Genomic DNA, 12,350 nt, shown 5'->3' on the forward strand with positions numbered 1-12,350 from the left:
GAAATGTGCATTAAAATGTCATGAATTTCCCTTGTGCAACTTCTACAAATATTCATATCTAATATTATTTTTCACCAAAAATGCATTAAATTGAATACAAGACGAGTACAGCAGAAGACAGTGATAATATTACAGATGTTTGTATTGTATTGTTCATCAGAGTGTCTGTGTTATGATCCATCTCTCCCGCTGTAGTGAACTTCTCATGGAAACTAACTATCAGACTGTTCCCACGAAACCTCACACACACACACACACACACACACACACACACACACACACACACAATAATCATTTATTATGCACTCTTTCATTCTTTGACCCATTGTACGCTGCTCGTGTGTGTGTGTGTGTGTGTGTGTGTGTGTGTGTGATCGGTCTTTTCACTGCTGTTCAGAAAAAGATGTTTCTCTAACTGGAGGAATCTAGTGCATCATGATGACCTCTCGTTCTCTCACACACACACTCTCTCTGTCTCTCTCTCTCTCTTTCACACACACTCTCTCTGTCTGTCTCTCTCTCTCTCTGTCGACATACAGAATTACAGTTTGCTTTCTTTCTTCAAAAATGACTTTTTGTAATAACTTACAGATTAGTTGTATTTTTGTTCAGATTAAACCTGCATTATTGAAGGAAGCATCAAAGCTTTCAAACACATAAGAATGTCTCAGTGATCCCAACCTTTGAGCTGTGGCTCCTGAGAAAGAGAGAGAGTAGAATTTACCTTCGCTTAATTTAAACTTTATATTTCACTTCATTTCACTTCATAGTTCCTGCATTCCCTAACCCTTGAGATATAAATAAAGCAGAAGAACTGTAGGGGAGGTGTGGCGCAATGGATAAGACACATGCCTTTGGTGTGAGAGACCCGAGTTCGAATCCACTGTGAGACACCAATGTGTCCCTGAGCAAGACACTTAACCCCTAGTTGCTCCAGAGGCGTGCGACCCCTGACATATATAGCAATTGTAAGTCAGCTAAATGAATAAATGTAAATGTAAATGTAGAAGTCTGATATGTTCCAGTATTATTGAGTGGCTTTCAGTGCCTGCTTCCCTCAGATCTGGTTCTCCTCACTCCGGGACGCTGGGAACCGGACTCTTCAACACCAGCGGAACGTCTTTATCTGCGGTTCCGAAGAGCGGGAACATCTTCTCTGGGAACTGGGCCGTGTAGGAGTGCAGCTCAGACCCGGTCTTGGCGTTGTAGAAGACCAGGTGACCCTCCTCCAGGTCCAGGTACAGCCCGACGCGCCGCAGGTGTCCGGTGACGCGCACCTTCGCTAGCGGCGGCGCGGTTAGTGCGCGTAAGTGACTCCCGCTCCACCACAGCACGTAGTATCCGCTGGCGGGCGTCATGTCGAACAGACCCTTCCTCTGCGCAGACTCACACACCACTCCCAGCTTCCAGTCCTTGTTCTCGCCCACGCTCACCTGAGGAGAGAGAGGACAGGTGTTTCACCAGTTCACACTCACATATAATTAGATAGGGTAAAGGTTATGCGTAAGTGGCGTGCTGTCCGAGGGATTTGGCCTGAACACAGAGTACTCCCCCATCCCAAACTGCTGTATATATTCCTCCTGATGTTCACTGAGTTGACTGGATGAGCTCCTCCCATAACGATTAGATTAATTATGTGAACTTTGTTACTAAAACATCATATGGTGCATTCAAGTCATCTGGTAAAGATCGTATTTACGAGTTGAACGCACATGAACGCCATAATGTCATAAATACGAGTGGGAAGCTCTGGATTTTCTTTAAGCCCTGATCAGTGAGAAACATGGTGGAATACCAGAATACTTAAAGGTATTTAGCAGTGATATTATCAGGCTAGTAATTACAAGTCTGTAATTTTTATCATAGGTACTCTTCAACTGTGAGTGACGGAATCTAAAATTAAAATCCAGAAAATCATATTGTATGATTTTTAAGAAATTAATTTGCATTTTATTGCATGACATAAGTATTTGATACATCAGAAAAGCAGAACTTAATATTTGGTAGAGAAACCTTTGTTTGCAATTACAGAGATCATAAGTTTCCTGTAGTTCTTGACCAGGTTTGCACACACTGCAGCAGGGATTCTGGCCCACTCCTCCATACAGACCTTCTCCAGATCCTTCAGGTTTCGGGGCTGGCGCTGGGCAATACGGACTTTCAGCTCCCTCCAAAGATTTTCTATTGGGTTCAGGTCTGGAGACTGGCTAGGCCACTTGAGATGCTTCTTACAGAGCCACTCCTTAGTTGCCCTGGCTGTGTGTTTCGGGTCGTTGTCATGCTGGAAGACCCAGCCACGACCCATCTTCAATGCTCTTACTGAGGGAAGGAGGTTGTTGGCCAAGATCTCGCGATACATGGTCCCATCCATCCTCCCCTCAATACGGTGCAGTCGTCCTGTCCCCTTTGCAGAAAAGCATCCCCAAAGAATGATGTTTCCACCTCCATGCTTCACGGTTGGGATGGTGTTCTTGGGGTTGTACTCATCCTTCTTCTTCCTCCAAACACGGTGAGTGGAGTTTAGACCAAAAAGCTCTATTTTTGTCTCATCAGACCACATGACCTTCTCCCATTCCTCCTCTGGATCATCCAGATGGTCATTGGCAAACTTCAGACGGGCCTGGACATGCACTGGCTTGAGCAGGGGGACCTTGCGTGCGCTGCAGGATTTTAATCCATGATGGCGTAGTGTGTTACTAATGTTTTTCTTTGAGACTGTGGTCCCAGCTCTCTTCAGGTCATTGACCAGGTCCTGCCGTGTAGTTCTGGGCTGATCCCTCACCTTCCTCATGATCATTGATGCCCCACGAGGTGAGATCTTGCATGGTGCCCCAGACCGAGGGAGATTGACCGTCATCTTGAACTTCTTCCATTTTCTAATAATTGCTCCAACAGTTGTTGCCTTCTCACCAAGCTGCTTGCCTATTGTCCTGTAGCCCATCCCAGCCTTGTGCAGGTCTACAATTTTATCCCTGATGTCCTTACACAGCTCTCTGGTCTTGGCCATTGTGGAGAGGTTGGAGTCTGTTTGATTGAGTGTGTGGACAGGTGTCTTTTATACAGGTAATGAGTTCAAACAGGTGCAGTTAATACAGGTAATGAGTGGAGAACAGGAGGGCTTCTTAAAGAAAAACTAACAGGTCTGTGAGAGCCGGAATTCTTACTGGTTGGTAGGTGATCAAATACTTATGTCATGCAATAAAAAGCAAATTAATTATTTAAAAATCATACAATGTGATTTTCTGGATTTTTGTTTTAGATTCTGTCTCTCACAGTTGAAGAGTACCTATGACAAAAATTACAGACCTCTACATGCTTTGTAAGTGGGAAAACCTGCAAAATCGGCAGTGTATCAAATACTTGTTCTCCCCACTGTAATTGCCTGCGCAGAATATGATGGCAAAATAGAAAACCAAAGTAGACCTGATGCACATTTCTTTGTTCAAAGTGACCTGAATGCACATGACCTCATAAACACGACTTCCCTGGAGGATTTGAACGCACCAATAGCGTCAGTGCTGAAACAGAACTGAGTGTGTGTGTGTGTGTGTGTGTGTGTGTGTGTGTGTGTGTATGAAGCACCTCCCAGTAGTGGCGTCCCGACTCGTATCCGTGTTTAGCGAGCGCACAGGACCAGACGTCGAAGCGCTGAGAGCTGTTCCTGTAGAACTGAAGTTTCTCTCCGCGCTTCAGTTGCTTACGGTCCTCAGACAGGATCAGGAATGGGTACGCGGACGTGGGGTTCAGGGTCACGTCCTCTACACACACACACACATGGGTGTTTCATCAGGACTTGCATTTCACAAATCATTCATATGTTTTTTTTTAAAAGCATTGAAAGTAGGAGGAGAGGAATGACTTTGCTTTGCACATAATCTACAGTATATTACAGATTGTGAAGGAAATATAAAGAAAAGCAACAGGAGTCAAGAACACTCACCAAGATAACCTTTAACCTTCTTGTGCCCTAAAACACACAAAATATTCAACATCTGATCAAAACAGAGATGGTGTGTTAGGCCAAAAAAATTCATTTTCATTTTTTTCTATTTTAAACTCAACTTATGCGAATCTATCAATACTGGATCTGGAGTGAAGTGGAAATATGGATATATGACTCAGTCTTCTGTAGGGAAACGCCTCTGTGTTTATGGGTATTTTATGATAGTCTGTGTCTCGCACTGACTGTGGCCTAATGTTAGAGAGTCGGACTCGTGGGTTCGAGTCTCAGTACCGGCAGGAGATTTAGGAGTGAATGTTTTGAGTGAGAATTGTCAGTGTTGGTCATCTGTCAGTAATCCAGTCCTCTGGCTAATCTGTTAGCGTAGCTAACACTATCAACACTACAGAAACCAGCTTCTGTTCTGGTGACTCTATCAGCAAAACGCAGACATTTCTTTAACCTTTGAATGAACCTCACAGTGTAAAACCACTGAAAGCAGATGTTTAGATTATTTACGTCCAATAATAGAATGAATATTGCTCAATATCACCATCTAACTGAATATCTGCTGCTCTGACCTCTGTTAAAAGAAAGTTGAGACACAAATGTATGGATGCAATAAAACACATGCATTTATACATACCCAGTTTTAATTTGCGTAGATCTGTAGAAATGAAAGAGAAAGATGATTAGTACTCATCCCACAGCTGTTCCAGATGTGTTTTCTGAGAGTTATTCTTCACGTACCTTTCAGTGACCAGTCCTTCTTCCTCAGAGATCGAACGCTCACCATACTCTCACTCTCGGCTAGCGTGGACACTGAAACACACAAGTCAAGTCTCCTTCATTTATACAGCGCTTTTACCAATACAGATTTGTTTCACAGCAGCTTTACAGTGATAACAGGAGATTACAGTAACAGAGATTGTTTGGCTTTACAGCAGCTCTAGAATAAAGTTATTGTCCAGATAAAGTTAGTTTTGATTGATTCACTTCCGTTGTAAAGATCATTAGTTGCCGCTAACACACACCGTTCTAACTGAGAACAAAAAAACGTTTAATGTGTTCTAGCCGTTCATTTACACAACAACAGTGTTTGGAGCTCGAGAACGCAAACTTTGAAACAGGAGCCGAGGTGCAAAAACGTTTCATCTCCGTCAGTCCTCACGTGACGTTATGCATTCGCTCAGTTTCTCACCGGAGTGTCTGTAATGCACTTCCCCGAAGCGAATGTCGTCGAGTCGCTCCCGGATCTCTCCTAGAGCTGCTTTCACGTCCCCGAGCGAGAAGCTCAGAGTCACCTCATCCTCCTCCTGCAGATCCACATCTGAGTCCGGCACCGGCCCGTGGGCTTCCTGGAAACTCTGCCATCAGAAGAACATCATCAGAAGAGTCACACCTGAACTAGACGAGCGTGCAGAGTCAGGAGGAACATGAAGAAGTTATATAGAGGAACAGAGGACAGTAAACACAGCCTTCTTAATATTAAAGTAATCGTACAGATATAATATCTGAATCTGATCAAATATACAGTGATTCATGGATGCACACTTAATGATTCTGATGAGCTCACACTGCACAAACGTTTTCTTCCTCAGTGTTTCTTTCTTGTTTTCCAGCATAACATTCTTAAAGGGACACTTCACCCGTTTGCATTAAGCTTTGTATCGTTAGAAACCCTGTCATATTTTTGAATGGTCGTGCATTATTCCCTCATTTTCCCCTGAGACGGGAGAAATACGGATTTCAGTGTTGCAGTTCCTGCTTATAATGATGTAAAAAGCGTCATTTTGCGTCTTTCTAAGCAGAAAGTCCCATATCTTTGTACAGGGGTTGAGACATCTGTAATGCCATGGTGTAATTATATAAAGAGTTTTAAATGTAGATGTAAATTCTATAGTTGTGTTTAAACATAAAAACTAATAAATTATTAGGTTACTTTATTAGGTTGTGGATTTTGATTTATTTAGACATTCTCAAAGACTACTTTTTGTCAAAGTTTAGATATTTTTTGTTTGAAATGTTGATTTGAAGTATCAGTTTTTCCAGTAATTTTACTAAAAAGGATGAAGCAATGGATCAGATGAAGATAAAGAGGAGATCTGGGAGTCACCTGAAGGAAGCCGATGTGGTCGTCGGAGACAGCCTGAGCCTCCAGTCGAGCCCTGCGCTCCTGCAGCTCGTCTAACTTCGACTCCAGCTGGGACACGATGCTCTGCCCTCGGCCAATCACAGCCTCTCTCCTCTGCTCGACTCCGCCCACCAGCTCCGCCCGGATGCGATGCACGGAGTGTGTGACGTCAGACAGAAGCTGTTCGAGCTCCGCCAGCTCAGCCTGAGAGTAGCTCTGAAACACACACACACACATCAGATGAGTGAATCTGAGTAGCTCTGAAACACACACACATCTGCGGATGACTGAGAGTAGCTCTGAAACACACACACACACACACACACACACACACACACACATCAGATGAGTGACTCTGAGTAGCTCTGAAACACACACACACACACACACACACACACACACACACACACACACACACACACACACACACACACACACACATCTGCGGATGAGTGACTCTGAGTAGCTCTGAAACACACACACACACACACACACACACATCAGATGAGTGACTCTGATCAGCAGACCAGATTAAACTTCACTGTAAAAAACTTTAAGGTAAAAAAGGTCCTTTTACTGTTTTTCACTGTATATTTGAAAGATATCCATAGCATTTACACTATAATTTTTTTCAGTATATTGTAGCGAGTCTAAAGACTGTTTATGTTCTATCTCAGGTGTGATCTAGATCAGTGGTTCTCAACTCCAGTCCTCGTGACCCACTGCTCTGCACATTTTTGTCTCTCTTATCTGACACACTCAGTTCAGTTCATGGAGTCTCTCCTAATGAGCTGATGATCTGGTTCAGGTGTGTTAAATAAGGGAGACATACAAAATGTGCAGAGCAGTGGGTCACGAGGACTGGAGTTGAGAAACACTGATCTAGATGCATGTTCTTTCATGTGTCCTGTGTTCTGGCTGTGTGGGGCTTTAAGGCGTGGACTGTTCTTCTGACGAACGAGTGATGTGTGGCGGGGTCTGGGGAAAAGGTCGTGAGGCTCTAGGCGCTTCGGCACGGGCTTCCGATAAATTCGCAACAGAGGAAGACTTTCTGGAATTGCACAAGGCTCGTGAGGAAGGCTACTAGGAGGATGGCTGCAGATGCCAGGCTTTCGTTGCCAAGTACCGCCAAACTTTCATGAGGACAACAAACAAACATGGCGGCGCCCTCTGAGCTGCGCTGTTTTCCAATGTAAATGAACATGGTGGCGCCCACACTTCCGCGGCTACGGCTACGGCTACGGTGGCAGTAAAAAAAACCTAATTCTCAGGTTAAGCTGATTGGGAAGCCTTTCATGAACTGTTGGCTAATGCTGCAAACTGCCCAGAGGAACGCAAGCTCTTGAATTGGCTATGTGTCTCACAGATAATGCTCTGAACTGTTTGTTACTGCTGTAACTGTATGATGCACTTGTCGGGGCACTGAGACGGTGTTTTGGGCAATTTGAGCAGCCAGGGCTCCTGCGTTCTGAACTGAGTAATAGATGCAGCCAGGAGAGCAACTGAGAGTCCTGGCAAATTATACTGAAAATTTGACTCGGCGAGCATATGCCCACATGCCACCGTCAGTTCAAGAGGAGCTTGCGAGAGACCGATTCATACAGGCCCTTGCCCCTCCGTAGACAGACACAACTAGCCCACCCTCAAACCCTGCAGGATGCCTTCGAGATGGCTTTGGAGAGGAAGATTGTTTGGGGAACTTGCGCGAATCTGTGTCGGTGGGGTCTACTGATGTGGCTAAGCGAAAGGCCAGCCTGGGTTTCCGAGATTACTGAACTAATTTGAGCTGTGGCACTGCAACCTGATCAACGTCCCCGCACACGGCCGAGGATTTGTTGGGGTTGTGGGCAGACTGGACATTTAGTTCGTCAGTGTCCTAAGCTAGCAGGTAACCAGGGAAATGGGACGGGGTCTGCATGATCGGAGCCATGCCGACCCCCAACACTCATCCCCAATATGAGTCATCACCAGCAGGAGTCTCAAGAGATGGACAGAGAGAAGACGATCAAGGACTGTTGGGGAAGGGTGAATGTGGGCCAAAGGAGTCCGTGGTTGTGGAAGGACGAACAAGTGTTAAGAGATTTTTGTCATGTGCCAATTTTGGTGGAGGGGGTTCCATGTTTAGCATTGGTGGATACGGGATCAACTGTGACCGTTATAAGACCAGAGGTAATTCCTGCCAATGCCAGTCTGGAACCCACCACTGTCCGACTACGCACAGTGACGGGTGAACTGGCGCCACTGAAGGGTAAAGGCGTGGTGGGGCTGACTGTGGGGGGGAAGACATTACGTCATTCAGTGTGGGTGACTGCAGTCCAGGACCCTTGTGTTCGTGGTCTGGACTTCCTCAGAAGTGCAGGTTGCCAGTTAGACCTGAGAGATGGCCTGCTCCGTTTGAAAGGGGTCCTGAGGTTGTCATGTCCACTGAAAGGAATGTTGATGTGTCTTTTACAGGTCTGCTGGATGCAGCAGCTGCACCTGAGGACACTAGAGCATCACACACTGCACTCGCCAACCCACCCCAGCGCTGTCACCAGTCCACCACAGGTAGATGTTGGTTGATTTCCAACATTGTTTCGCATTTGGGGAAGGGGATGTGGGGCGAACACACCTGGCCCAGCACGGAATTGAGACTGGGGATGCCATGCCCATTAGGCTGCGGCCCCGGAGGCTCCCTTTTGCCCGTCAGGACGCTACTGATAAGGCCTTGTTAGACATGCAGCGAGCAGGGATTATTGAGCCGTCCGGGAGCGCGTGGGCCGCACCGGTGGTCATGGTGCCTAAGAAGGGGGGGCAGTGGAGGTTTTGCGTTGACTAAAGGCGCCTTGATGAGGTCACCAGGAAGGACTCATACCCCAGTCACTGGACCTCGTAAGTGGTTTTTACTGGGGGCTTGTGGGATTTTTGTCGGCGGTGTGATGGTTGTGTGATGACCAGTCCCTCGCTCCCCTGCAACAGTTCCCTGTAGGAGGCCCAATGGAGAGAGCGGGGGTGGATGTAATGGGTAAACAGACTGTTTATGTTCTATATCAGGTGTGATCTAGGTTGCATGTACTGTATATGTTCTTTCATGTGTTATGTGTTCTGGTTGTGTGGGGCTTTAAGGCATGGGCTGTTCTTCTGAGGAATGAGTCTGTGACGTGTTGACGGGATCTGGGGAAAAATGTTCCAGAAGTTTGAGGTTCGCTGGACTGTGTGAGGCAAGAGCATCGGCCACACAGGTGCTCGAGTTGATAAAAGAGCATTAAAACTGCTCCATTCTCACTCCATTCGCTACACTATATATATTTCATTCATCTACATAATGTAAATTGTACGACGGACTGGAGTTTTAAAATGGACCTGCAAGTCGTGTAGTTTGTTCTTCATCTCCGTCAGCTGAGCCTGTCTGTTGTCGATACACGTCTGAAGGTCCAGCTCTGTTTTCCCCAGGAGTCTCTGCGAAGAGAAAACACATTCATCTCTCAGGCCTTGTCCACACTAATATGTGCTCGTTTGAAAACACATCTTTTTTCTCTTGGTTTTGGCCTTGCGTCCACACTGAGACGGCGTGTTTATTAATGAAAACAAACCTTTTTGAAAATGCTCTCCAAAGTGGATACATTTGAAAACGCTGTTTTCGCGCTGTAGTGTGGACTGTCAAAGCGATGACGTAAGTTAAGTCATGTGACCATTATTGTACCAATAGATATTCATGTTTATACTGATATTGTGCCTGTTATGTGCTATTTACTTTCACACAGTTGCTAAAATATGTTACTTTACACACTCTTCATATCACAGTCCTGCAAAGATGACAGAAATACACTCACATTTGCTGTCCTGCGGTAAAACATGAGAGCAGTTTAGGCGTTTCAGACCAAACAAAGAATGGTGAGTGAGAGCGACCTGGACGCATCAGTGAATGCTGAGATATTTTGCTAAATAAAATGATCCTGTCAGAAGAATTGCACGATAACTTTATTATTTATTTTCCCGTCTGCATCTCAGTGAGCTTCTGTGAGGTTTTACGCATGAGCAGTAAAGGTGAATTTAGCGTTTTCAGGCGTTTTCCAAAAGCTTCTCATCCACACTGAAACGGCAGAAACGCTAGTGTGGACGGAGAACGTTTTTAAATGAAAACGGCATTTTCAAATGTATCCGGATTAATGTAGACGTGGCCTAATTAGTTGTTTACTCAGGGACCGTTTTCAAAACCTTGCAGTTTGAAACCCGTTTTCAAAAGTTTGCGTTTTCAAGCACCCAAAATGCCGTTGTCATGTAAACGAACGGCCAAAACGCATAAAAAGTTGTATGTTTTTAGTTGAACACGGTGTCGTGTGAACAGCACGTTAGACGGCACGTGTTTCCTCTCTGTGAGTGCATGGATCAGGAGTAGCACCTGTTTGCTGGCGCGCTCCGTCTGCACGGACACAGTGGTGTGTGTGCGGTGCTCCTCCAGCACACAGATGGCACACACACACTTCTGGTCGGTGCGGCAGTAGACCTCCAGCAGGCGCCCGTGTTCGGGGCAGGTTCGGCCCCTGAGGGCCTCGAGGGGGTCCAGGAGCCGGTGCGAGGAGTAGAAGAGTGTGTTCTGGTGCGGGAGCAGGTGCAGCTCGCAGTAAGAGGCGGTGCAGGTGATGCAGGAGCGCACGGCCGGTCTCTTCACGCCACTGCACACGTCACACATGATCAGCTCCCCGGGACCGGCTCTGGGTGTAGAGACTCCGGGACCGGCTCCGGGTGTAGAGACTCCGGGACCGGCTCCGTTAGAGACTCTCTGCCTCGGCATGGGTTCGGGTGGCCCGCCGTACCGCATCTCTTTATACTTCTGTGTGATGTGTGCGAGCACACGGTTGATGCTGAGCTCGGGCCGCTCCTGGAACTCGCGCTTGCACAGCGGGCAGCAGAACACCGAGCCGGAGCCCGAACCCGAGCCGGAGCCGGAGCCCGAGGCCCAGTAGCCCCCGATGCAGGCCTGGCAGAAGTTGTGTCCGCAGGGAGTGGAGACCGGCTGGATGAAGAGATCCAGACAGATGGAGCAGGAGAGGTCCTGTTCAGAGGAGAGGTCGTCCTCCATCTGATGATCCTGCAGAACACACACACACACACACACACACACACACACACAGAGATTAGCCAGCTGACAGCACACTTCAGGGAGGGAGGAAGGACACACTCATTTATCCACCGTCAGCGACTCAGTTTATTACCAATCGGCAAGAAACTTCACATTGTGAATAAACCAATTGAGTAAAAACTCATTTGGACTGAAAATCATCAACTGAAGTGAGTTTGGGCGTAAAACAAGAACAAATATCTGTCAGAGTCAGAAAAAAATGTTTTCTCTTTGAATGAAGTTTATTTTTGTTCTTGGGAAAATGAATGAATATGTCAATTTGAACGTTCTCTGTGGCTTCAGCTCCTGCTATAGAGGTGAACACGACGACAACACACTCACACACACACACACACACTCCAGATCTGATGCAGGACCTGCGCCTGGACACACTCTCACACACACACACACACACACACACACACTCCAGACCTGCGCCTGGACACGACGACACCGCAGTCCTGAAGTGTCGCTAGTCTCTCCCTGGGAAGGCCTCTGTACGGATAAAACATTGTCGGGATAATTCCAGTTCACATGGATCCGCAGGAAGTGACAAATAATTCTGTATTACGCTGTATTACCAGACAAGTCATTTGTTGAGGCCAATTTGTAAAGAAAGACTACACGCCTGTGCACATATATATTCAAACACTCATATCTATAGACTAAACACGTAGAACCAGACAAAACCAGTAGGAACCAGTATGGAAACTGTAAGCTGGTCTTTTCAGCGGGAGTGTCTGAATGCGCAATCATCATGAATTAGATGTGCACATATCTCAGAACAAAGGTCGTCTGCACTAACATTTTGTAAAATGCTGAAAGTCAGGTTGAACAATGTCTGGTTGAGCTTTAGTGAGGTTGCATAATTATTGTTCCAACATACATAAGATATGTTCCATGCATAAGATGCACTTAATGTCATTTAATATAATAATTGCATTGTATCCTCAAAGGTCCAGTTTGTTCGAGCAGTTAGCAGGTGTTTTTTTAGTTTTAAAGACTGTTTTTATGGTAACAGTCAGTGTCTCGTGTAGCAAGTCAAGTCACCTTTATTTATACAGCGCTTTTTACAATACAGATTATATCAAAGCAGCTTCACAGTGATAACATGAAAATAATACAACAAAGTTTGTTTCTAGAAGAAAATAGCTTCATCGTCCACCTTAACTAAG

At 45.9% G+C, this 12,350-nt stretch overlaps 1 protein-coding gene across 1 annotated transcript; it reads right to left on the minus strand.

Annotated features, from left to right (window-relative positions):
• Window positions 1-583: 583 nt before the first annotated feature.
• Window positions 584-11,136, minus strand: btr30 (bloodthirsty-related gene family, member 30; the record flags this gene model as incomplete). The annotated part of the gene is made up of 9 exons (XM_084422872.1): window positions 584-1,433; window positions 3,583-3,758; window positions 3,941-3,967; window positions 4,587-4,607; window positions 4,691-4,762; window positions 5,142-5,307; window positions 6,057-6,290; window positions 9,417-9,512; window positions 10,456-11,136. The coding sequence occupies 9 exons, from the start codon at window positions 11,134-11,136 to the stop codon at window positions 1,074-1,076; spliced, it is 1,833 nt and encodes a 610-aa protein (XP_084278998.1). The 3' UTR covers window positions 584-1,073.
• Between the last annotated feature and the right edge of the window lie 1,214 nt (window positions 11,137-12,350).

This window comes from Rutilus rutilus (assembly GCF_951802725.1).
Source record: "Rutilus rutilus genome assembly, chromosome: 11".
Classification (NCBI taxonomy): domain Eukaryota; kingdom Metazoa; phylum Chordata; class Actinopteri; order Cypriniformes; family Leuciscidae; genus Rutilus; species Rutilus rutilus.